The 27078-nt window shown below is 45.5% G+C and overlaps 1 protein-coding gene across 1 annotated transcript in view; it reads left to right on the forward strand.

Annotated features, from left to right (window-relative positions):
- The window catches only part of NOX5 (NADPH oxidase 5), a 246625-nt gene that overhangs the window by 31102 nt on the left and 188445 nt on the right, over positions 1-27078 (forward strand). The window contains exon 2 of the mRNA XM_069221267.1: positions 18747-18897. Coding sequence (XP_069077368.1) covers positions 18747-18897 — 151 coding nt within the window. The remainder of the gene's footprint in view (positions 1-18746; positions 18898-27078) is intronic.

A 27078-nucleotide genomic window follows, 5' to 3' on the forward strand; every position in this document is an offset into this window, starting at 1 on the left:
ACTGCCAAGCATACCCACATCCCACCCTCCAAATAGTGATGCACAAATCACCTCGGTGGACAGTGGAGGCCGGACGACCGTTAGCGGCTGCGACCACCACGGGCGGCAAGTGGACACAACAGCAACAAGTGCACACATTGGTTAGGCGTATCACCCACACACCTGACACACATCCAGAACCCCATAAAACACCCCCAGACACACCCCACAATCCCTTTCAACGAAACCAGGACCAGAAGACGGAGAGCACCAGAGCCAGACAGCGAACGCCAGCATACAGGACACGCTTATCGACCCACACAGGAGTACCCATACCCCGTCCCCAGTACCGACACCATCCACCACACTCACCATGTCCCCCACCAAACATCCATGCTTCAACGAAAGGGAGCTAAGGACCATGGTGGACGAGATCCTGAAGGTGGAGCCACAAATTTTCGGGTCCGAGGTGCAGCACACACCCATTGCGCGGAAATTGGAGCTGTGGCAGACCATTGTCAAGAGGGTGAATGCAGTGGGACACCATCCACGCACCAGGGACGACATCCGAAAGAGATTGAATGACCTACGGGAGAAGGTCAGGGCCATGGCATCTAGGCACCACATCGCAGAGCAGAGGACTGGGGGAGGACCGCCACCAACACCACCCGACTACACCGACTGGGAGGAGAAGGTACTCTCCATCCTGCACCCAGAGGGACTCACTGGACTCACTGGAGGAATGGACTTGTGTAAGTCATCTACAATTACCCCATATACAACACATCTGCAATGCATGCACCACCCCACCCACACCCACCTCGACCTACACCCCACCCAGCCATTACCCACCACATCCACCACCTGCCACCACCTAAAACCAATCACAGGCCCACATCACTCCCGCTGTGCACAGCCACCCACCCCTGCACGTACCCACAATGGAATAATACCCCCCACCACAATGCAACCCCACCACTGCCACTAAATGCAATGTCCACCCCACAAAGGCACCCTGGAAGGCCACTGAGAGTAACACCAGCACAATACAGCAGAGTTTTGTACACCTCAAACCTTCAGGCATATGTAACAGACATGTCTATGTCCCCCAACAGACACCACCACCCATGCAACCCTAATGGAGGGGACAAGGAGTGCCACAGCACTCCAGGGAGACAGAGGCACTTCACAAGACCTTGGCGAGGGATCCCTGGACACTGATGAGCAGGCAGGCCCCTCACACAGTCCTGGATTCTCACCATGCAGCAGCCCCACCCAGGAAACCACTGTCACCCCTAACACCCAGTCAAGACAAGCAGGCCAGGTGAGGCATACCCACACCAGTGTACCCAGGGCACAGACTGGTGGAACACAGCTACAGAAGCCACAGTCTCCCACTCCCAACATGCAGGAAGGCGAGGGCCCTAGTACAAGTGGCACATCAAGACATGCGCAGGGGACACAGTCACAGGGGGCTTGGGCAAGTTCAAGTGTCCCAGTGGGTCAGGGGGTAGGGCACCGGATGGATGCAGCAGCCGAGGACGTTATTGCAGAGGTATTGAGGGCCTACCAACATACCCAAGACAGGTTGGCACAGCCATCCTGGACACTGTCCATCCTGGAGCAAAGTCAGAGGATGCAGCTGGAACAACACCAAGAGGCCATGGAGCAGTGGAAAGAGCACAATGCCACAATGGCCACCATTGCTGGAGCACTGCTGCAGTTGGTAAACAAACAGTCTGACACCCACACTGGACAATCAGCAACAGATGACCCAAGCAGCAGAAACAGCACAGGAAATTTCCTCCCACAAGGGCCAACCATGCCACCCCAAGAAGCTCCACAGCAGGGGCCCAAACGTACTCTTAGGCCAAGGTATGGCACTGGAAACCCAGCTGAGAACAAGCCCCCCTCCAACAATTGACACTGCACCTAATGCAAAGCAACCATCCCACCCATTCACCAACAACACTTAGCTGAGGGCAAATTGAAGTACAATTCTACAAAATGGACCCATCTAAGACAACCAACAGGGCTGCCACCAAGTAGGTTTTGAGGACACCCAACCCTTACGACTCCCATCACTGTATATAGCACAATTAATTCTATTCTACCAATAAAACACAATTCACACCAGTAAAACTGTCCCCTGTCTTCAATGTTGAACAAAGTGGAGTATGGATGCAACTGGCAGAGAACAACTTTATTGTCAATTTGTGCTTGATGGTGGTACTGTGTGTTTTAAATTAAGCAAGGAGGGAATGCATATATTGTCAGTACCATGCAGAAATGGTCCCTGTATCGCCTATCATGACCAATCCCCCCTATATGAGAGAGCACACTGACAGTATCAGTCACTAACCCCAATGACAGGCTTAAGTCCCACACAGTTATTGGAAGTAGAGTTGTATCAGTTGGTTCCTGGAATTGACATTTTCCCCTTCCTCATCCTCACATCACTCTCCTCACCTCTCTGAGGTAGCTGATCAGGACCTATAGCACCCTCCACCTCCAAAAGGGAGATAGCATGTCTCATTGCGACGTTGTGCAGCATGCAGCAGGCCACCACTATTCTACACACCTTATAAGGCCCATAGGCCAGGGAACCCCCAGAGATATGTAGACACCGGATTCTAGCCTTCAGAAGACCTATAGTACGCTCTATCACCCTCCTAGTACGTCCATGGGCCTCATTGTATTTCCTCTCTGCATCCGTCCTGGGATTCCTCACTGGTGTCAGGAGCCAACGCAAGTTTGGATATCCAGAATCTCCTAGAAAATTGTTAAATACAGAGTCGTCATTGTTATGTCCCTTACTCGGAGAGGCTGGTTTTCTGCAATGTGTCAGTTAGTGACAGGCAACCTTACCTATGATCCAGCCTCTGTCCTCTTGTAGTTGTTCCATCTTCTGTGGCACGCTACTGTTCCTCAACAGAAAGAAATCATGGACTGAACCCGGAAACATGGCATTCACTTGGGAAATGTACTGGTCTGCAGTACACACCAATTGGATGTTCATGGAGTGAAAGTTCTTCCTATTTCTGTACATCTGTTCACTCACTCTTGGGGGGATGATGGGTATGTGTGTGCCATCGATGGCACCTATGACATGGGGAATGTTTGCAAAGGCATAGAAGTCAGACTTGATGGCAGGGAGGTCAGCACTTTGGGGGAATCGCACATAGGATTGCAGATGTTGTATAAAAGCATTCAGAAATCTTGTCAGTACCTGAGTGAACATCGGCTGTGAGAAACCAGCACCCATGCCCACTGTCACTTGAAAAGAGCCTGTGGCCAGGAAATGGAGTGCGGAGAGCACCTGCACCTCAGTTGGAATGGCATGCTGATTATGATTTCCGGGAGTCAGTGCAGGATCCAGTAATGCACATAGGTCCTTAATAGTTGCACGTGTGAGTCTGTAAGTGATAATGATCTGACGCTCCACCATGGTGCCCATATCCACAAGTGGTCTGTACACCGATGGTGCCCTTCCTCACCACAAGGGTCGGTACCTACGAGGGGTTACAAAAAGGAGTGATGTGCACACATACATAGGCAAAATTTGCTAAATACATGCACTGCATTGTTCATAGTAGTGTCTGTACAATAACTGCTACCTGACAGATGTACATGTACATCACTAGTAGGGAACAGAGTAATTCATGTGTGCTACTATACGGAATGGATAGAGACCTAGGTGCTTCTTGTGGCTAGTAGGTCCTGAATTGTGAGTAATATGAATTTCAAGATGCTTAGGTGATGGCAAAATGCCTGCCCACTGTAGTTCTGTCCCTTCGTTGTGGAAGTGACCTAATACCGCTAGCGGTTGACGTCACAGTGTACAGCGGTGTTGACCGCTGTTCGAACCCTCATTGGCTAACATGGATGCCAATGGGGAATCCTGGCATATCATGATCGCCGCCGGCGGTGACGGTGCATACTGATGCAGAACGTATGCGCGTTCGTCATCGTTTGATCACTTAACTCCCTGATCTTGTGCGGACAGGTACTCCACTCTGTGTACTGCTGTGGCCTGGCTCTGGCTATGGATGTTCCATGTGGTGCAGGGGAAAGGGGGCCGGCCTTCACCCAGGAAGAACTGGAGAAGCTAGTGGAAGGGGTCCTGCCCCTGTACGGCAGACTCTACGGATGGCCAGAGGTACAGGTGAGTCTGGGTTTGGGGGGCACTGTGTGAGTAATGGATGGTGTGGATTGCACCTATGTGTGCTCCTCTGAGCCTGGATGGGCCATGGTGCATGGAATGCTGCGTCCCACTGTCCTGCATGTCTGAAAGTACTGTCAGTCCTATGTTGGACATTCTGCCAGCTGTTCCTATCGTGCAAGTGCCTGACCTCTGTGTTCCATTTCTGTGTCACCCTTCTAGGTCAGCGCCCACCAGAAGAGGGCACATTGGCATGCCATTGCCGAGGAGGTACGGACCCTGGGGGTCTACAACCGGCGGAGCACCCACTGTCGAAAGAGGTGGGAGGACCTGCTGCTCTGGGCGCCAAAGATCACTGAGGCCCAGCTGGGGAAGTCCTCCCAATGTGGAAGGGGTGCCCGTCGGGCACTGACCCCCCTCATGCGACGGATCCTGGCGGTGGCGTACCTAGATCTGGATGGGCTCTTGAAGGCTGCACAGCAGTCACAAGGGAGTGAGTACTCACTGACCATACTTCAGTCTGGAAGGATGACTGTGTGTGCGATAGGGCTCATGCTGCTTAGAGCAGGGAATTTGACTGGTGTCCATCTACGGTATGTTCCCCAAAGGGTGTAGGGGTGTCCCTGTCAGGTTTCACCTACCTCAGCTCCAAAAGTAATTTATGGTATGGTTGTAGATCAGTTTTCTGGTCAGTAGTCAGGGGCATGGCCATGGGCATAGTGCACGGTTCTGCCTGTTGGGTGTGTTTGCTGGGTGGGTGTATGTCTGGCCATTGTGTATCAGCATTCAGCTATTTACAAGTATCTATCCTGTTTTGTCTCCCATCCCTGTTCTCTTGTGTTGGTTTGGTAAAGCATCAACATCAGGCAAGGGAGCTGAGGCATCGGCAAGTGGGGAGGCAGTGGCCCACGGATCCTCCGAGGCAGAAACAACGGACGCCCAGGGGACCAGTGGGTGGGAGGGCGAGGGGACTTCCAGGGGGAGGCTACTACCACAGAAGGTAGTGACTCTGAGACCTCCTCCAATGGGGTGTTCCTCCGGCGGTGGCAGACCCTATTGCACACACCACTACTGTGAGATCTTTTGCCACCACCCATACCATCACCGCCCTCCCTTCTGCTCCCCACCGAGTTGCCCATGCCCATCCACCCAGAAAGGTGGGCGTCTCCTTCGCCCCAGGCACCTCCTCCCCTGCCCCAGACAGCCATGCTGCCCTCATAGAGGAGGCTATTGACCTCCTGAGAACCATCTCTGTAGGGCAGACAACCATCATCAATGCCATCCAGGGTCTGGCATTAGAGGTGCATCAGACCAATGCCTATCTGGATGGCATTCACAGTGCTGTGTCTGCCCTACAGAGATCTTTTCAGGCTCTGGCCTCCTCTCGGCCGGCAGCCAGTTTCCCTGGCCATTCCATCCCCCTTCCGAACTCCTCTACCCCTTCCAGCACCCCACTCCCTTCACCCGTCCAAAGCACACAATCATACCCGCTTACAGGCACATCAACACACAAGAAGCACACTTCAAAACACAAGCACCACACCTCCCACTACAAGCATTCACACAGCCAACAGACACCTGCACACACAACAACGTCCACTTTCCCCAGTGTGCCCACCTCTTCCGCCTCCCTGTCTGTCCCCTCTACATCCACACCCTCATGCACTGCACCTTCACTCACTGTTGCTGCTCCTCTTCCTGCACTCACCACAATAGCAGACAGCGATACATGCACCCCATACACCACACCTGCACTCACCACCTATACTGTAGTTGACACATGCAGCACAGTCACCAGATTTGCAGACACCCACCCAACATACATCCACACTAGCTGTCTGTCTTCTCCCACTGTGTCCACACCCCACCTCCCAAGACACACAAACGCACCAAGACACCCACCCATCAGACATCCACCACACCACAGCATACTGAGCAGTCAACTGCACCCACTACACGCACACCTACACCCCATACATCAACTCCCTCAGCCTCCACTCGCACGCCCTCATCCACGCCCACCCCAATTGCTCCCCAAAAACTTTTCCTCTCCTGTGCTGACCTCTTCCAACCCACTGGCCCACTCCGTCTTGTCCCCAAACGTGGCCACCTCCTTGCCCTTTCCGCTCCTTCCACATTACAGCCCACCCCGGTCCAGCCTTCCCATTCCCGTGCACCTTCCCCGGTGAAGAAGAAGGCCCGGTCTGAGCCTAGGCCATCCAGCTCCACCCGAGCCAAACAGCCCCCACCCCCTTTAAAGGAGAAGCCCACACCCCCTCCTACCTCCACAAGGAAGTCAAAGTCCCACCCCCCTCGAAAATCCCCACCCTATCCTCCCATACCCCCCTTCCTTGAGGTGCCTGGATCCCCATATGGTGCCCCGTTCTGTGGAGTGCCCAGCACTTGTGGGAGTCAGGTGTGGCCATTTGTGGCCCGGGACAATGTACATTTTATGGACTGGCCATTGGCCCTGTTAGCACTGTTTGGCTCAGTGAGCTAAGAATTAAAGTTTCTGTGTGGCAGGTGTTTGGGCTGCACACAGTTACACTCTGGTGTTTGTTTTACTTTTTTATGGGTGTGGGGCTATTGTATGTACTATGGTCATGTTGTAGTGGCCTTCGGTCGGGCACGTACCTCTTGGTGTGGGGTGTCTGACTTGTGCTGCTGGGAAGGGTTGGGGGGGCGTTGCAGTGTGGGTGGGGTGGGTGGGCAATGTAACTGTGCCCTTTCCTCCCTTGTGTCGTAGGTTGCGGTACTTACCGCAGTCGTCTTCGTCGGCGGTCCCGGTCATGTAGCTATATGGCAAGGAGCAGGGCTGGCATGATCAGCAGCTCCCAGTCCATGGCTGCCGCTGTACGTTCTGTGGAACTCCGGTGAGTGTTTCCTTATATTTGGATAATTTCCGCCTGGCTTTGTGTGGCGATGGTTCCCGCCCCGGAACTGGCGGCGGAATGGTGGTTCATTGTTTGATGGGCAGGTTGGGCCTTTCCGACGGCCTGTGGGCGGACTCTGCCGTCGTCGGCGGGACTCCTTTCCTGGCGGTGGGTGGTTTGCAGGATGCGTGTCTTTCGTTTGGATCATTATTTGGCCACTCCTCTGTTGGCGTAGAAGAACGGACCGCCATGCTCATAATGAGGGCCTATATATTTTATGACCACATGATTACACAAATGATGTATCATGGTTCACCACAGCACACAAAATAAGTCCAATGGGAACTTCTGACCTTCCACCCAAATACTGTGCAAGCTGTCTTGGCACAGGTCTCATACACCCAAACTCTGTGACCTACATTACCTGGAACAATCCATGTCCACGTCATTTATCAATTCAGCATCACATAACTGCCAATGTCACAACTCTGAAATGCCCATATGAAGATGTTATGGTGAAGGTATACCTGTACAAAGAATAAAACAAGGAATATAGGCTTGAAACTATACATATGACACAAGTCACCTAGCAAGCATTTGGTAAACAAAATACATTGCAAGGAAACTGGCACAAAGAAAGCAACATCATTAAGGTGGGGATGTGTCAAAAGCTTTATTGGCAAGCAGCCTGTGTCTTATTATTGCAGAGTTTCAGCTCCCTAGCTGTAGCCAAAACACTCAACTTCACACATTATCACAACTATAGTTCATTGTGCAGTTACAGTCATGACATCACATGACATACTTACACTCATGAGAAGTAGCTGTGGATGAGATCTTCTTGCAAGTCAGCTCCTATCTTTTCATCACTGTCATCCTCAGTGGGCATTTCCAGATTCTCACCCGGTGGCACTGCAGGCTTTCCTTCCTCTGGGATGTATGGGATATTCCTCCGCAGGGCGAGGTTGTGGAGCATGCAGCATGCCACAGTGATCAGACACACTTTCCCGGGGGAGTAGAGGAGTGCTCCGCCAGTCCGGTCCAGGCAGCGGAATCTGGCCTCCAGGAGCCCAAACAACCGATCCACTGGCCTCTGTGTTTTTCCATGGGCCTCATTCCCCTTCCCCTGCGTAATTGGATTCCTCAGTGGCGTCAATAACCAGCGATGGTTTGGATATTCTGCGTCTTCCATTAAGGAATGGGATATAAGTGCAACAATGAGTCACTCACTTCATGATTATAGCACCTAACATTGCTTACACACAATCAGGACAGATGTGACTTACCAACTAGCCAGGCCCTCTTTGGGTGCAGTTGTCACATTAGCTGGGGTATGGTGCTGTTCCACATTATGAAGGAATTATGGGCTGATCCAGGATAACGGGCACATACATGTGCCAAACACACAACTTGCACGTTGATGGAAGGGAAGTTCTTTCTGTTCTGATAGACTTGTTCAGTGGCCTGCGGTGGCAGTAAGCCAGCATGTGTGCCATCAATGGCCCCCACCACATGTGGGAGGTGGGCAAAAGCATAAAAGTCAGCTTTCACATTGGCCAAATCCTCACAGTGAGGGAACCTGATGTAGCTGTCAATGTGTTTCAACATTGCTGAAAGGAAATCCTTCAACACCAGACTGAACATAGGCTGGGACATACCATCAGATAGGGTCACTGTATTTTGAAAGGACCCTGTGGCCAGGAAGTGCAGTACTGACATGACTTGTACAATGGGTGGGATACAGTATGAATTACTGTTAGCTGGCATCAGATCTGGCTTCAGCTGATTGCATAAGTCCACTATTGTTTGCCTATCCAGGCTGTATAACCAGATTATGTGGCATTCCTCCGTGGTCTGAAAGTCTGGCAGTGGACGGCAGACAGGAGGTTGTCGCATCCTCCATCTCCCACGTATGTGTGACAAGACATGATTTGTAACATTAGTCAGTGTGTCCACAGCAACATACATGATGCATGCCAACAATCTCATGTGATAATGCATTTCTGACTGGATAGACCTGACACACAGTACACATCCCAGCAGGCAAGTACACAAGAGTCACATGTGACCCCTCTGGTTGTCAACACATGTGTCCACAACATGTATTTGCGCGAAACCTAACTATATGATACACAATTGCACCTCAAAATGTGACTGTATTTTATGACTGCCAGAAATGCCGTCGGTGGTGGTGGAGCATGCACTGCCGTCATATGCCATCTGTGACCTTCAACACACTACACTGGTGGTTGTGTAGTAGGACCTACGTATTGAGACAGAATAAGGACGTTTTTGACTATCCAGCACATATATTGTAGGTGTGGCGCAGTTTATGAAGCCATATACAGTATTTCAGAGTGCCAAAATGGCAGATGCCTGACTTACTCCACTGGACATTAGGGACTGTCCGCAACCGCCATGGAAAGTCGTCTGCATGGTGGGCGGTTCCAACTTCGGCGGACCAAGCCATAGGCTAACATTGTTGCCTGTGGCGGTCGCCTTTCAATGGTTATGCCCGTCGGCCGCGATGATTGTGTACTTGGCGAACGTGACCGACAAGTTCTGCAAAATAATTCACTTGATGCCTGACACTGCTGCCAGAAACACCTCCACTACTTGAGCTGCTGTGTGCCACCTCTGGGAGCAATCATGCCACGTCCAGCAGATTGAAGGACAAAGGCCCTGCCTTCTCTCAAGAGGAGCTGGAGATGCCTGTGGATGAGGTCCTTCCACTGTATGGACATCTCTGCGGCTCACCAGAGGAGCAGGTAAGTACCTCATGTGAATAATTGACTCTGGTCCTTCCCCTCCTCACAGGCACAGGCTTCGCCAAGTACACAATCATCGCGGCCGACGGGCATAACCATTGAAAGGCAACAGCCACAGGCAACAATGTTAGCCTATGGCTTGGTCCGCCGTGTGGCCCTGTGTGCCAGCTAGACCTCTTGTGTGCCTGTTGTTGCAGTCTGTGTGGTATCAATGGGATATACATGGTGCAGGTACTGGTGACCAGTACTCTATGTTGTGTTCATTCACATTGGGTTGTGTGATGTTATTAAGAGTCCTAGGTCATCCCTGTGTTGGATGCGCATAACTACATAAGTAGACTTTACTGCCATCCAGTGACATTTCTTTGTTTATGATGGTTCTAAATGTCAGACAACATGTACATGCATGACAGAATGAGCTGTGTATGCATCTTGTCAGAGTCATTTGAGGATCTTGTAAGCAATGTGCATAGTGCCACAGATCTTTCAACCCACATTTGGCCTTGCCAAACTGTCATCTGGAATGCATATCATGACTCACTCTGCCCTTCAGGTTGCCACACAAACCATAAGCCACATTGATAATGGCCAAATGATGTACTGTGCATGCATGGAAGTGATGGAAATGTGAGCGACATGTAGAATCTATACGCTCTGCCTGCAGAGACCAGGGCTTGTCAAATGTATCCCCCAGTATGGGACATAGCCCAGGCTGTGGGAGAACCACTGTGGCTCATGATACAGTAGGCTGTGTATTTCTGATGTGGAGCTGCTGCTGGCAGCAGAGCCACCTTACCGCCGTCCGCTGCCATGACCTTCGATGGAATACCGCCAGCCTTCTGGCGGTATTCTGTCTATGGTCATAATGCGGTTGGCGGCTAGTAGCCACAGCGATGGTATGTTGGCGGCCGTCGCTGTGGCGGTAGGAGCCATTTACCGCCAATGTCATAAGGAGCCCCTTTGTCTGCCGCGTACATTTCCATACCGAATGGGTAGCATACCTGAGCAACATTAGTTCTACTTCCATGACTCCATTAGGACAAATTACGCATGGTGAGGTGTGCATTGTTGGTATGTTTCCAGTGTGACATGAGTATTTCCATGTCAGCTTTTCCAGGCTACTGTACTGCTGTTAGAAACATGGCAGGTTTTAGGAGCATCATTTCTTATTGTGTATCTGACAAATCAATGTCTGCATGACCTTGCGTGTGATCTGCAGAATGAACTTGGCATTGGCCTACTATTGTATGTAAACAGGTAACTGAGGTATGCACCATGAGGCAAAGCATTGAAGGTGATGTGGCCTCCTGCTTGTTCATTGGTTACTGTGATTGCACAACTTCAGCCATGAAATTGTAGTTGTCTGAGATCCTGATTTTTCCTGTGGGCAACTGTTCACAATTCAGATGGCATGCATGCATATGGTATGGCACATGTAGAGAGCACTTTGATTTAGTTTTTTGCTGGGGCCTACTTCACATCATGGTGATGTTTGCTAATCACAGCTGTTGTTCAAGTGTGATCAGGAACATGTGGTGACCCTTTTCATCTTTGTATTTGCAGCATCATCCCAGGCAAGTGAAGGAGGCAGGGCTCAACCAAGTAGGGAAGCATCTGCCACCGGTACCTCCAGTCATGACACCACCGACATTGAGGGACCCAGTGGCCTGAAGGGTGAGAGGAGTGCCACGGAAGAGACAGGATCAACGTCGTCATCATTGGATTCTTCCTCCATTGGCAACTCCCTAGTGGTGGCAGACCCATCAAGACCTGCTTCTGTGCCATCTTTGTCCGCCACCCAAGTTCTCTTGCCACCCTCCATGGTGCTTCCCACCCACTTGACCGTGCCCGCTCACCCAAGAGGGTGGGCGTCTCCTTTGCCATAGACTCCTCAGATCCAGGCCCTGTTACCCCGCTGCCCTGAGTGAGGAGGGTATTGACCTCCTGAGGAGTATCTCTGTGGGCAGACTGTCATTGTGAATGCCATCCAGGGGTTGGCCACCCAACAGGGATCTTTTTGGCTTTGGCCTCCTCACTGACAGCAGCCAGTCACCCCTCACATTTCTCCCCCCTCCACCTCCCTCTGGCCAATCCAAAACCCCTATTCCCCTACCTGTCCAAAGCACACAGACGCATCCGCACGCACCCAACTCAACACACACAAGCAGCACACATTGACACAAACACCACAAGACACACCGGCAGGCAGACACTCAGCAGTTACCCACAAACACAACATCAGCCACCATTTCATCAGACAACCCCACCACACCCACCGACCCACACACCACATGCAGCATACCCACAGAGACCACCACAACAGTAACCCACCATGCACCCAGACACCAGCACAACACACACCACCACATTCACCACATCCACCATACCTGCAGACACCACCACAACACCCACAGTCACATCCACCATATCCAGCATACCCGCAGACACCACCCCAACAGACATAAACATTCACCACATCCACATCCATGCAGACACAACCCCAACAGCCACACATATCCACCACTCCCACATCACCCAGTAGCTCCACTTCCCAGCCCCCCGTAGACATGCAAACGCCCACACTCACACACGCAACAGACACTACCAAAACGGAAGCATACATCACAGGCGCACACACCCAAGGTATCTACACCCACACAGAAGACAATCACTCCTTCAACCTCCAAATAACCAACCCCTTCTGCAGACCATCCCCGTGTTCCCAAGGAGAGTTTCCCTTTTCAGCTTGCCATTTTCCCTGTTCCCTCCACCCTCCTTCCCAAATCAAAGAGGCTCCCACCCACAGCCCAACCCATCCCTTCCACATCCAAGTCCTCTCCTGTCACACCTGCCCCCTTGCAAGCATCCATGCCCCTTCCCCCAAGAAGAAGCCCACCACTCCAAAGTGGAAGACACCCCCTCCCAAACCCACCCTCTCAAATCTGACCCAACACCACCCAAGGATGATCACTGAGGTTCCTGCCTGCCCACATGATGCCACTTCCTGTGGAGGTTTCCTTGCAGTGATTGGAGCCATGTGTGAGCACAGTAATGTGCATGGACATTATATTTGGACTGGCCAACGGCCTTTGCGCTAGATAATCTTGAAGTAATAAACCCAAGTTGTTTTTTGGGTACAAATTTGCACTGCAGTTCCTTTTTTTACATTTATGTTGTTCTTGAGTAACTTGTGTTGTGTGCGTACAGTTGTGTGTGTTCCAGCCTGCTTGCTGATCCATCTGCTGATGTTTGCAATATCTGACTTTGTAGGCAGTGCTGGTGTCCCCCAAGACAAAGGTAGATGTTCACTGTATGGATATATTGATGTTAATCCAAATGGGGTGTCATAGCATTGTGTTATGTTTTGTATGGAAATTATCTCATCTTGTGTTGTCCAATGTTAGCATGTGTGGTGTTAGACTTGTCCCCCTGATATGGATTGTACATTTGTCTCATGTGTGGTAGCTGGAGTTTAGTTTGTCCACACATGGAGGGTGTTCAATTGTGATAGCTTATTTTTCATTTGCTGAGCGTGTGTCCATTTTGATGTGTATACCTTCCAGCTACTTCATCTAGATGTATGGCCCATGATGTTGCTGTTTGTATGTGCTTTCTTGACTTGCACTTCCACATTTTGCAGATAGGCATCTCACGTGGCTCTATTATTGTTTGTCCCTGAATTACATGTAGGGCCAGCCAGTTCCTGTGCAAATGTTGTTTTAGAGGCATGTGCAAAGCATAATGTGTCCCAGGGCAGCATCCTTCCATGAGTCCTCCTGATGCCCCAATCCTTATTGTGCAGGTATTGTTTGCATTGTGAGCTTTGGATATTTGTCGCTCTCACTATTGTGCATCCCATTGACCTTCCATTGTGTTGCAATGTGGGTGATGTGTGGGCCCATTGCAGGACTGTGTCATGGGAGGGGTGTTTGTGTTCTATGAGACATCCATGGCATGTGTGCAATGTGAGGGTGTCATTTGAATTGTTAGATGTGATGTTGCGGTGGTGCTGATGTTGTATGACACGATGTTGTGTACACTTCACTGTCCCTGTGCCTGACATGGTCAGATGTGTGTTTTTGTGGAGTGTGGTGGTACAGTGTCAGTGACCTGCCCAAAAGGGGCATTTGGTGGCTATGCATGTGTCATTCTTTGTGAATGACTCCGACTGTGGACACAATGAAACGTGTACTTGTTGCACGTTTCATGACCCCCATATCATGAGGACAACATTGCGATGATCTGTTGTTGAGCTGGCTAACACAGGTATGTGTGTTCTTTCCATCGCTTGAGTCCACTGCAGCATGGATTATGGGGTTCATCAATGAGCAGCAGAAGCATCAAGATGTGTGTGATGGGCTCCATGGCGGCATAGGACGTGTAGAGCTGCCTCAAGTGAGTTGTTCCATTTATACTCTCCGTTTCGGCCTGCTGATACATGGTGGTTGTACCAGCCAGTGTTCCTGCCAGACACATTATGATGTAGCGTACCACCATTGTCACATTGACGGTGTGCAACATCATAATGTGTCTGGCAGAAACACTGGCTCCGCTGGCCTGTTTGCCCTGCCACATCACCGCAGTGGTCTGCGCTGCCTAGCGGTGCTGGCGGGACCGCAACATTCTTTGCTGTCTGGGACCGCCAATATTGTAATATTGCTGATAAGCCGATGGCAGTCAGGCCACTGCCATGGCAGTGCACGGACAGCCAAAATCAAGCCCTGAGTCTATTTCTGGAACCGGATTTATTTACTTTGTCCCTTGAGTGGCTACTACTCACCTACAGGTTGCTTTTGAAGAAATAGACTCAGGAAGAGCTGTGCTGTACTTATAGAATGGGAAAAATCAAATCTTGATGAACGAAGACGTATGTCAATGCCATAATATCGAAAGCCATAAATGTATGCCTAGATCATGGTACAGACTGCAGCTGAATGAAAATTGGTTCTAGCAAAATTTATTTTCACAGTAGAATGCTCTTGTGACTGAAATTCAGCATAAGCAATATAGGTGCACTGAATGGGATTTAATTTTGGTATATATAACATCGATGCTTTGATTGAGCATTACCCACATCAGGAAAAACCAACCAGCCTAAAACTTCACATGGCTGAGTTAAAGAGCTAGTTATAAAAGTCTCAGGATTAGGGACAGAAGGGTCTGCTGTGAGATTCAATTATGTAATTGTGTTAACAATTTAAAGATGGAGATAGAGATGAAAACTGTTCTTGACTGAAAGAGGGAAATCTGATTTTACATGCAGCCTTTTTCATCATCACCTCTTTTTAGACCACTTTGGATATTTAAAAGTCTCCTGATGTTGAGACAAAGGGCCTCATTATGACATTGGCGATAAATGGCGCCCACTGCCATGGCAACGGCTGGCAACATACCATCGCCGTGGCTACCAGCTGCCAACCGTATTATGACTGTAGACGGAATACCGCCTGAAGGCTGGCGGGATTCCGTCAACGGTCATGACGGTGGATGGCGGTAAGGTGGCACTGCTGCCAGCAGCAGGGCCACGCCAGAAAAACACCGCCTACCGTATTATGAGCCATGATTCGCCTGGCGGTGTTTTGCTGGCAGCCGTGTCCCGTCTCCTGCCGGAGGACCCCCTGCAAGCAGGTAAGTTGGGTTCTCCGAGCGGAGAGGGGGATGAGGGGTAGCGTGTGTGGGGGTGTTGTGTGTGGGTTTCTGTTTTTGTATGCATGCATGCGGGTGTGAATGAATGAATGTGAGTGTACGTGTATGTTGTGTGAATGCGTGCATGATGCAATGTATATTAGTGTGTGTTGTGGGGTGTGGGTATGCATGTGTGCGTGCGTGGGTGGATGTCTGTATGAGTGTGTATGTGTGCGCATGTGGGTGTGTGGTCTGGGGAGAGGGGGTTTTGGGAGGAGGGTCAGGGGAGACCCATATCAGTGCCAGGGAAGGAATTCCCTGACACTGATAGTGCCTACCGCCATGGTTTTCGTGGCGGTAAGATTGCCACGAAAACCATGGCGGTAGGCGGGGTCATAAACCCGAGGGTGGGATTGTGATGGCCGCCGGACTGGAGGCCGAAGTCTCCAGCCCGGCGGCTGTTACCGCCCTGGAGGATGGAGTGGTACATTGGCGATTTGGAATGTCATAATTTGGGAAAAGGGACCCCCAGCCTGTTGGCAGTACCTTTCCCCAAATTACCGCCACCCGCCAGGGTTGTAATGACCCCCAAAGACTTGTTATTTGTCCAGTTCAATTTAATTTTTGAGGGTTTAAATGGTTGTGAGGAGGAGTTAAGTATGGTCCTATCCCCTGGGTTCCATCCGAAGACATTTAGCGGGTTATCACGTAAACATAATGATATTTCAGATATTTTATTATTTTAAACAGGTGCATGATTACCCTAGAGAATTGTTTCGATTTGTGTAACTTTTTGTGAATGTAAGACTTGTACAATTGATGTTGACATCTCAGAATATTGAAAATTGGGGAAAAAGCATATCCTCAGTCATTTCTGTTAGCAAATACTTCAATGATGGCAAGTTGATACCAGAATTATCTCCGGATGTTAATTGTTCCCTATTTTTCACCTGACAGGAATATTTTCACACAAGTTATTTCAACATCTTTAGCACCATTCTCATTTCACAGAGGCTTACACTGAAAGGCTGTGCCTCTGGCTTGGGCACAGTAAAGTTTAAAGATTAGATGAAAACATACAGAGGCTGGTTACAGATATTGTATAGTATCACAGCCCCTTTCCACATTTTCTAAAACAACAAGGAAAATGAATGAAAGCCCAGAATTGGAATTTGACACCACAACCACTATTGAGAAAGAACACAAGAATTGAGAACCCACTTAGGTCATATTTATAAAATTGTACTGAAAATACAAGTCACAAGAAGGCAATAGTCCATCAAGTTCTGATGTTTTATTCAGATCTGTTTAAGTTGTAGAAAATCTGGGTTCGGGATACGGGAGTCCTATGACCTTAAACCGATGAGTAACCTAACGCCTTGAAAAAGCCCTAGGTGAATACACCACATGGGGCGAAACACGTGTCGGCTGTTCCTTTTTGTTTCTTCATGTTATCTTCAGAACAATTTCTAAGCTCAGAATCAATAAACAGATGTGAAAAAAACATCAGAACTTGATGGACTATTGCCTTCTTGTGACTTGTATTTAAAGTACAATTTTATAAAAATGACCTAAGTGGGTTCTCAATTCTTGTGTTCTTTGAGGACTATTTGCCCTCAGGAAAACTGGTCCAAACTCCCATTTGATTACCCAATGTCCAAATTCATAATTCTGGGCAACTATTAAGGAAGGGAGTATTGGACCTTGGTTACTTGTGCCTGAACTATTGAGAAATAATTTAACACATCCACAGATCCACTACCCCACATCCCTTCATTCTGCTCCACTATGTTGTTGAATGGCATAGCTGACCACTCCCACTCTCCCAATCCATTTTTACTACGACCCCTCCCTGCAGTTAGTCTGCGAGGGAACACATGAAGGCTAGCCTGTAAGTGCCAAAGGTCACTGTATTTGCATTGAAGGCAGCAAGAATTCTCACATACAACCTAGAACAAATGAGATAGGCCAAAACAGAACGATCAGCCTGTTGGTCATTGCGCACAGAGCAGCAGACATGGGTAGAGGGCCATGTAATGCTGCTCACTGATTTGTTTCGCAGTTTTATACACCACAAATTCAACCCAAAGGTACTGGAGTGTTTTGCATGAGCACCGGTTACATTACAAAAAGTCACATTTAGTTTTTGCCACAGCGAGATTAAGGGTCTCATTATGAGTTTGGCGGTCATGAGACTGCCAAACTCGCTGTGGCGGTTAGACCACCGTACTCCTGCCAGTCCGACTGCCAGATTACGACCCTGGTAGTCAGACCGCCAGGAAACCACCGCCAGGATGACAGATCCCGACGGGTTGGAGTCGTCCTCAGCCATAGCGTCACTGAGTTCACGACTTCCCTTTCCACCAGCCTTTTTATTGCAGGGTCCCCACCATGAAAATGCTGGTGGAAAGGCAGTGCTGGGGCCACTGGGAGGCTCCTGCACTGCCCACGACGATGCTGTGTGCAGTGCACGGCCCCCGTGCCCAGCACCCAGCACAGTACGCATTCTGGGGGTGTTGGTGGCACCTTTTCTGCGACGACATTGGCCTTGGCTCCCTGTGGAGCCAAGGCCAAAGCCACTGCACTGTTTCCACTGGGCTGACTGGCGGAAACCTCTCAATGCGGAGGTTTCTGCCAGTCAGCCCGGTGGAAACACTGTAATAGGGCCGGTGGGGAGGGGACCTCCAACTTTGTGGCTGTCTCCTCCCCATGGGCCTGGCAGGCCGATGGTCAGCCCGCCAAACTCGTAATGAGGCCCTAAATGATTTTCTCAGAAGCAAAGGACATTAAGCTGACTCCGAGACTTGAACCTGGTTCCCCAGCTACTAAGTCGACAGCTTTGGCCGGAACGACATATGCTCTGCCTTAACCACTGATTAACCTGGAAGAAGCATGGAGTGCTAAATAACAAATTGAGTCAGGTGTGGTGAACATAGGCAGGGGAAGCAAGTTTACACCATCTAGGACTAGGGTAACTTAACTATCAGTGATATCACTTACTGCAGCATCAGATGTAGGTACTGGCCTCTGTTTCCTCTACTAGGCTCTTAACAGCTACAAAATCATAACTAAATTGGTAAAGCATTTACAGAGACACTCCTGATTCCAAAATGTTTACTGCCTTCTCCCAGTGCTCTTTCAAAACCCATCATGTTAGTTTTATCTCCTCCCATGCTTGTAACTCACATATTTGTTATATCTTCTTCCTGTATCTTCAGTACTCTGGTTATCCCAGTGCTTGTTACATTATTTTAACCTTTCCACACGTGCTGTGTTGTTGCCCTGTGTTTTTTCATCTTAACTTTTACTCATTTTCTTTGTCTCCTGCTTGTGTTCTAGTCATTCTTTGCTGAACGTTTTTTTGCCCTCTTTGACTCCGATGGCAGTGGCGCTATCAGCCTGAATGAGTTGCTAAAAGCTTTAAACCTGCTTATACATGGAAATGAAACTGACAAACTTCGCTTCCTCTTCCAAGTCTATGATGTGGATGGTAAGTGACTCCAATACCCTATTACCCCTTTTTGTGTGTATATTCATAACATTCTCAAATGTTCTGCAGTCTGTGGTCTTCTAAAGAAATACTAACCACAGGTCTCCTTTCAGTCTATCCATGTACTGCAGTGTTCCCATCGTATTTCAAGCTTTCTAAAAAGTTGTATTTTCTCATCATACCCTCAGCATCTCCCAGTCAGGTCTTACCTTTGCCAAAAGTATACAAAACAGTTCTGTTTGTCACATGGAATGATACAGTTGCAAAGGCACACCATACTTATGGATTGTATTGCTGCACTTACAGGGGCAATTCATGACAAGTGATTCAACTCATTCTTCTCTGATCTCGAGGAAGTTAGCAGAATTGATGAATATGTTTCAGAAGCACCCCATCTCCCATGTTACCTTCTTAGGATCACATTTCAAAATGAATATGTGTAATGACCACACCACACCACCTCCACTGGCTGGGGGACCCATGGATCATTTTAAGCATTCTGATCAGGGCCTATGTATCATAGAGCTTCTTTACATATGTCTACCAAACAGATAGCTATGAGAGGTATGACACAAGCAGAAACATAACCTAGAATGGGAGGAACTGATAGATCATGATTTTGTGCAATCTGTAGTTGCTAATGGTTCCTGCTGTAAACCCATCAATTCATGCCTTACCTATTGATTGTCTCACATTTTTTGTGAGACATTGTTAAAAAGTGTTTACAAGTTATTTTATGACCCTTTCTCGTTGCTGAGATGAGAGTAACTTAGGTATCAATGCTGTTTACAAGCTAAGAGCCTGATTACGACTTTGGCGCTCAGACTGAGAAAAAATATTATGATACAAAAATATTGTGTCAAGAATATTGGGATTACTGAAATATTGTCGACGGGAATATCAAAAGTAAAAATATCATTTTTTGTGTTGTTTTTAATGTTGTTGTAAATAATATATCTGTAGAAAATGTAATTGTATGTAATATCGTTTATAAGTTTTAATTTGTATATCATTTATTGTAGTGTGTTTAATTGTACATGTTTGTTGTTTTTTTACTTGTGCTTTTAGTAAGATAATTTGTTAGTTATGAATTTGTTAAAACTTGTATTTTTAGTTGTATTAATTTATATAAAGAATTATTTCAAACTTATTTTTTTAGTTCTGGGAAATTGCTGTTGTAAGGGATAAGGTTAAGGAGATTTTAAAGAAGTATATATGTTAAATTAGCATTTATGGTAATCATTTTAATGATATGCAAATTAATATTTTACAATTTTGAAAATGTATTTTGTTACTTTAATGTTTTAAATATTTAAATGTAATATTTATAAAAAATATATTTTAATGGCATTAAGTGTAATATATGTTTCCCACTTATAATTTACAAATTAAAAATATGTAAATATTTTTTGTAATAAAGTAAAAAAAAGTTCTTTTTATGTAGATTGTTCAAAATGTAAAAATGTTCTGGAAAACAATGCTCATTTAACATTAAATAAAAGAAAATATAAATGAAATAATATAAATATACGTGAAGACATTCAATTTAAACCAATGTTTTATTATAAAAAAGTTTACATTATTAGATAAACTAAAAATAACAATATTTAAAACTATTTTTTTTAAATAAGATTATTTGAAAATATTTACACAATATTTAAAAAAAGAATCTGAAATAATAGTTATGACACAAATAATATTTATTTTGTTTTAAAATTGTAATTTTCTTTTTAAATTATATTTTTTAACTTTTGAAATAAAAAATTGTTTAAATAATGTTTTAACTATGATTGTTAATTTTGGACTATGATTGTATTTCTTTTATGTGGTATGAAAGTTTAGAAATGGTAGTCCTTTTTATATTTATATTAAACATTATTTTTCATACTTTTGTATATTTTGATGTTTAAATATGTTAATATAGGCCTATAGTTGTGGATAGTGTGTTTTTTGATTGCATATTATTGTATTTTATAGTGAAGAAAATGTGTGTGAGTATGAAGTGTGGATTGTGTACATAAAATATTTATTTTGTATTAGCATTCTTTAGAATGCTTTTGATTGATGTGTATATAGTAAATTCTAGCTCTTTAGTGTCTAACATCTTCTTCAAATAGCCCTAGATTATAGTGGAAATAGTAAATATAACCCCTTTAGTATCCAACACCTTCTCTCAATATAGTTAGACTGGAGGGGAAATAGTAAATGTCACCATTTTAGAGTCCAACACCTTCCTCCAAAATGGTTAGATTGCAGTGGGAATATAAATGTCGCCCCTTTAGTGTCCAACTTCGCCCCCAATGGGGTTTGACTGGAGTGGAATTAGTAAATGTCACTCCTTTAGTGTCCAACACCATCCCCAATATGGTTAGATTGGAGTGAGAATAGTAAATGTCGCCCTTTTAGTGCCTAACACTTTTTCAAAAATGGGTTATGTTGGGGTGTAATTGTTTAATTTCATTATTGTAGTCTAAAATTCTCTATATTAATTGTAGGTCTGTGTAGCTCATTACGACTTTGGCAGTCGAAAAACTCTGACTGCGAAAGCTGCAGGGAGGAGGCGGCCATCATACCGGCTGCCTGCCCCCGGTTGTATTATGATGTTCCCACCTGGCTGACGGATGGGAACCTCGTATGACGACGTTCCCGCCGGTCAGACCGGCGGGAACAGTGCTACAGTATTGGCCTCGGCTCCCTTAAGGCTCTCTTGAGGCCAATAATGTAGCACACCAGGACCATCAAAATGTGCACTGTCTGCAAAGCAGACAGTGCTCATTGCAAGGGTGCAGGGCCGGGGGGCAATGCACTTCCAAGGCCATGGGCATGGGCTGCACAGAGGCCTCCCTGTGGCCCCCTGTGCTGTGTTTCTACCAGCCTTTCCATGGCAGGATCACCGCCATGGAAAGGCTGGCGGAAACAGGAGTCATGATCAGCACAGTGGCGCTGAGTTTAGCGTCACTGTGGCTCACCACAAGTCTGCCTTCCATCAGCCCATCGGGAACCTTGTTCCCGGTTCTGACGGTGGTCCGACTGCCAGGGTCAAAATGTGGCATTCGGACCGCCTCAAGTGCAGTGGTCCGTCTCCGCTGGGCTGGCAGTGCCAAGACCACCAGCCTCTTAATGAGAGTCTTAGTTATTTGTATGTTTGTAGGTAATAATGTAATTAATTACAGTTTTGTATGATATAAATACATCTAACACATTTTTCACTTTTTATTTATGTTTCAAAGTTAATTTATTATATAATTTTACATTTGTAAAACCATTTATAAACTTTAAAATAATCATTTACATAAAATTAAGTAAATAAAAATTGTTTTTAATATTTTTTAAAAAGTACATTATATGTAATTGCTATTGCATGATGCATATTTTCCACTTTTATGTTCTATTTTTTACAACAGAATTTTTACATTTATTACATTGTTGTATATACATGTTTCTAACATTATTTTAACATATGGTTTTTCAGTATGTATTACATAATTGTATATATTTAATACTATTATTCAATGTATACTTTACAATGTGTAATATTTAAACAATGTTTTTGACATGTATTGCATTTGTAATATATTTTTAATTTGTTTTAAATACATTTATTTAACATTTTTACATTATTTCCTATTAATTTCTATGGGGAGATAGTTTCTTTTGCCTAATTTAGCGGCCAGTTTTACCGTTAGCTTCTATTTTGTGATCTGTTTCTGTTATTTTCAATACCATCAGGCAATAGTTGGTTAAGATTTCAGGGTTCTAAGAACGATCCTTTAAAAGAGGTGGAACAAATGCTGCCTTCCATTTTGTCTGGTACTATACTGAAGAGTAATGAAAAAGTCCAGTTTTGTGTAGGATATTGGACTGTGCAGACATCCATTGTTAACATTTTTGATGATATTGATTCACCAATGGGATTAAAAGTGTCACAGAGAGGCTCTGGGGTTTGTGGTGTGGTGGAGGGGGGAGGAATATGGTGGGGTGGGTAGAAAAAGAGGGGTTTTAAGCCCAACAGACTCTGCCTCCAGAGTCAGAGGGATGTTCTCCACCAGGTCAAGAATTTTGCTGTGGAAAAAGAAAGATAAACTGTTGCATAAAAACTTTGATAGTTTGGGAGAGTTTCTAACTGCTTCTGGGTGGGTGCGTTTAAAAACTTACCTTGTGGAGTTTTTAGATTATAAAATCTGTTTTTGAGTTCCTGATATTTTTTTAATAGGAATGTAAGTGCAGAGAGTATATTTTTTTCAAATGTAGTTTGTAGCCTTTCCGCAATAATCTTGCGAGTCTTTTTTCATTTACAGTTCTTTAGTGTACCAAAGGGCTGAGGGTGTAGCCATGTGAGGCTTGAATGCTTTTATTAGTATCACTTGATCCAGCAATGATAATATACATTCTCCGTGGCATCAGAATTCGGTTTTCTTCAGTGAGGATGGGACAGAAGGGATGTAGCACTTTAGTCCAACCTTCAGAGATCAGGTTTCTTCATACTCTCGGCAGGGCTGTCTAAGAGATTGAGGATTAGGGAGGGCCAGATGTAATGATCAGTTTAAAATAAATCAGGCTGTGATCAGTCCAAGTCAACTTGAAATGCTTCCAAATTGATGCCAAAGAAAAGGCGCATAAAATGGCATCACAAGTATGGTCGGCTTCATGCTGTTTTCTAGATTTAAAGAGAAGCAGTTATGGTCAGAATTAACAGTGTCCTTAACGGATTCTTCATCAAGATGAAGATTAAAATCACCCAGAAGAATTTCATTGGTATTATGAAGACATACTCCCACAGCTTTGAAAAATGAATCAATAAAATATCAGCAAGCCCCAGTAGTCTGTAAATGAGAATACATTCATAGGAGAGTTTACGCAATATTTTAAAAGTTAGGGCTCGAGCTTCTACTACTCTATTGGAGGAAAGTGATAATCCAAGACCTCAAGATATTCTTTATAGAAGCCCATAATTATATCTCCCCGCTTTGATGCTATATCAAAATATTTAGTAAGATAACCTGGCAGAGAAGCTTGGGATACTTCCGGTGTGGAGTCATTTTTTAGCCATGTCTCGGTTACGAAAAAGCAGTCTAAATTGGACTCTTTATTTATATTGTGGGCTTCAAGGCAGTGTTTAATTAAAGACCGTACATTGAGAAGTGTACATTTAAGAGATGGAGAGGGAACCTTGGGACACTAACATTCAAATTGTCACAGGCATTGAGCTCAGCATATTGGCCCTAGGACACTACATAGAGACACAAACTGGCAAATGGACACATGGATGTGAAGACATTGGCTCCTTTACATGGACATTGCTATTTGAACAGTGATGTGGGGACACTGATAAACGGACCTCGTGACTGATACCGACATTGGGAGACATACATCTACTCTGACATTGGAACATGGGGATACAGACGAACAGTGTAATTTACACAAGGTCACTGTCACTGGTACATGACGATATGGAGATACTAATACATGGACACAAAGACCATGCATGTGAGATAGACTGGGAGACCATAGGCACTTGGACCAAGGGCAAAGGGACAAACAAATCTATGGTCCCAACTAAACAACATTCTTCCTTAACAGCCTTTAGCACCAAAGCAGGATAACATTTGCAATTGCTGTTCATCAGCAATTCTTCCTAGGTTTTATTCTTGAGACAATAAAGCAGCCTATCATTGCCCAAACAAAATAATTTCTCAGCCATGCCAACATTAACTAGAACTTCGCCTCAGGCAATATATATTCCCAGAATGCACCTTTACAGTTTACAGCACTGCAAGGAGGTCATGTGTTTTCCGCTGTCATCGTAGAGAAGGAAGGGTTTCAATCAGACTGGGCCTTTATTGTTTGAACCTTCTTCATTATTTGAATTGCACTGCCTGCCACCGGCCCAGTCAGTGTAGAAGTACTCCTCAATTAGCCAGAGAAAGAGACCACTACAGAGTGAGAATCTGCCCAAAACACATGCCAGTGACACTCCCTGCTAGTACTTTAGGGTCCAAGCAGTGATTGATCTGTGAAGATATTAGAGCAGGGGGATGAAGTAGGTCTTGGCAGGCCATCAAAGCATTTTCTGAATACCCCTCCTCCAGAATACCAAAGCTGCCTAATTTGGATTCAGCATTGACTCTTTCTTCCACCACCTTGCATTTCCTGTCTGATTTGTTTTACTCTTGCAGGTTCTTGTTCATCCATGTTCTACCCTTACTGCTTCACTGTATTTCTCATCCACCTTGGGTATCCCTTCCATTCTTTAGGTCTGGATCAAAGCCTGATGATGAAAATTAAGTTTGGGGTCCCCATCTCGAATCACCCACACAAACCCCTGGCCCAGTGATGGGTGAGCACCTGCCTGGCCAGTTCTAGCTCCTTTTGAGTAGTGGAAGTGGGCACATTGCCACATTAACGTGCTGAGCTGTGCCCATGCTGCAACAATAACCTATGCTTACCTTGTCTTTACGTTCTGCTCACTGTTTCATTGAGGTCTGTCCTGCAAGGGCTTGATGCAGTTAGCGCAGTGCTAACTCACAGCGGGATCACATTGTTGTATGCATCGTGTCTGCGCACTCGTGAAAGGCTCTCACTGTTCCTTTCTCACTGGGGTTTTAAGGACATAATTTCAAATTATTTATCATATATAGCTGTCAAGGTAGAGTACTTTAAAAAATACCGCCAAATGTATTGCATTCTTCAAAATCTTAATCTACTGTGTTTTCTAAATTTATGGTAGGGGGTGCCACACCCTTGTCCACCTCGAGACCACTTTTATGTTATAGTTATCATTTGGTGCCAGGCTCTCTAAAACATCTATCCCTGGCTACGGGCCTGGATTTGTCTTTTAGGAAGTCGAAGAAAAGGAAGAACATTTTCAGAGTATTTTATTAATTATGTGATTTTTTATTTTTTAGGTTTATTAACAAGTACGTTTTAGTGCAAATGAAAGTTTTACTTATTTGGTTAGGTAGTTGTTCAGATATATATATTTCTTTAATTTTTTGGTTAGAGAGTCCGGCAGAGTTTCCTCGTCTACCAGCATTTGTCGTTTTTGAAGTATTTAATTGTTTCAATTACTGTGTCTTTTATATTGTTGGTTTAATTGTTTGCCTGATTGTATTGGTTAAAGTTGATTATACTTCTATTTTATTGGTTGGTTTAGTTTTAGTTTAATTTTATTCATCAGTTACTTCCTTTTATGTCAAACGCTAATTTATGTTTTATTTTTAATGTTTCATGTATAGTTTGATAGTTTTGTATATATCCATCTCTCTCTCTCTCTCTCTCTTTATATATATATCCACCTCTCTCTCTATATATATGGATATATATATATATATATATATATACATATTAATAAATATATATAGTTATATTTATTATTATATTTGGTTCTGGCTTTAAATGTTTGAGGTTAATCGTAATATTGGGGTGAAAGGAAACGATCTTGTTTATGTGATATATTTATATTTAATTTAACAATGCGTGTAAAATGTTTTAGGTTTATTTCCAATAATTATTTTATGTATAAAGCAACTCTTTTTATATTTATTAATGATAATGTAATTATTTCAGTAATGATATTATAGTTGATATTGTGTGAATCCATATTTTTGATGTATAATATGTTTATTTAAAGGTAACAATATTTTTGTTTTCAATAGTTCTGTTTTTGATATAGATTACAATCGATATTTTTAACAACAATATTTGTGTTCTCGATATTTGTGGGTTTAATAGTTAAGTATAGGAAGTCAATAGTTTGTTATCAATATTTAATTTCCGATATTTTTGTGTTTCAATATTGTATGCATTGATATTATGTCAGTGATCCCTTCTGCTTTTAATGCATGAGGAGCAGTCTTTTGGTGTACACCTGTGCGCTACCCTTGGCATACATTCACTGATCCCAAAAGAGACCCATCCTCCTAGCGAGGAAGGGAGGCTTCTCTACCAGGGACCAATGAACCTGTCTTTGAGACCTAGGGTGCTCTTCTCATAGATGGCATTATAATCCACATCAAGTCCTAGTACAATCATTCCACTTCTTCAATGGGCAGAGGTCCTAGTTCCCTCTGATGTTGCATTGGACAGCAGCCTTTCTGCTTGCCTCCCCCCAATACCACGGAATCCTGAAGATGAAAGATGGCCCAGTGAATTCTGTGATTCTTGTTGCTCTAGCCTGGCTGT

This window comes from Pleurodeles waltl, chromosome 3_1 (genome assembly GCF_031143425.1).
Source record: "Pleurodeles waltl isolate 20211129_DDA chromosome 3_1, aPleWal1.hap1.20221129, whole genome shotgun sequence".
NCBI classification, from domain to species: domain Eukaryota; kingdom Metazoa; phylum Chordata; class Amphibia; order Caudata; family Salamandridae; genus Pleurodeles; species Pleurodeles waltl.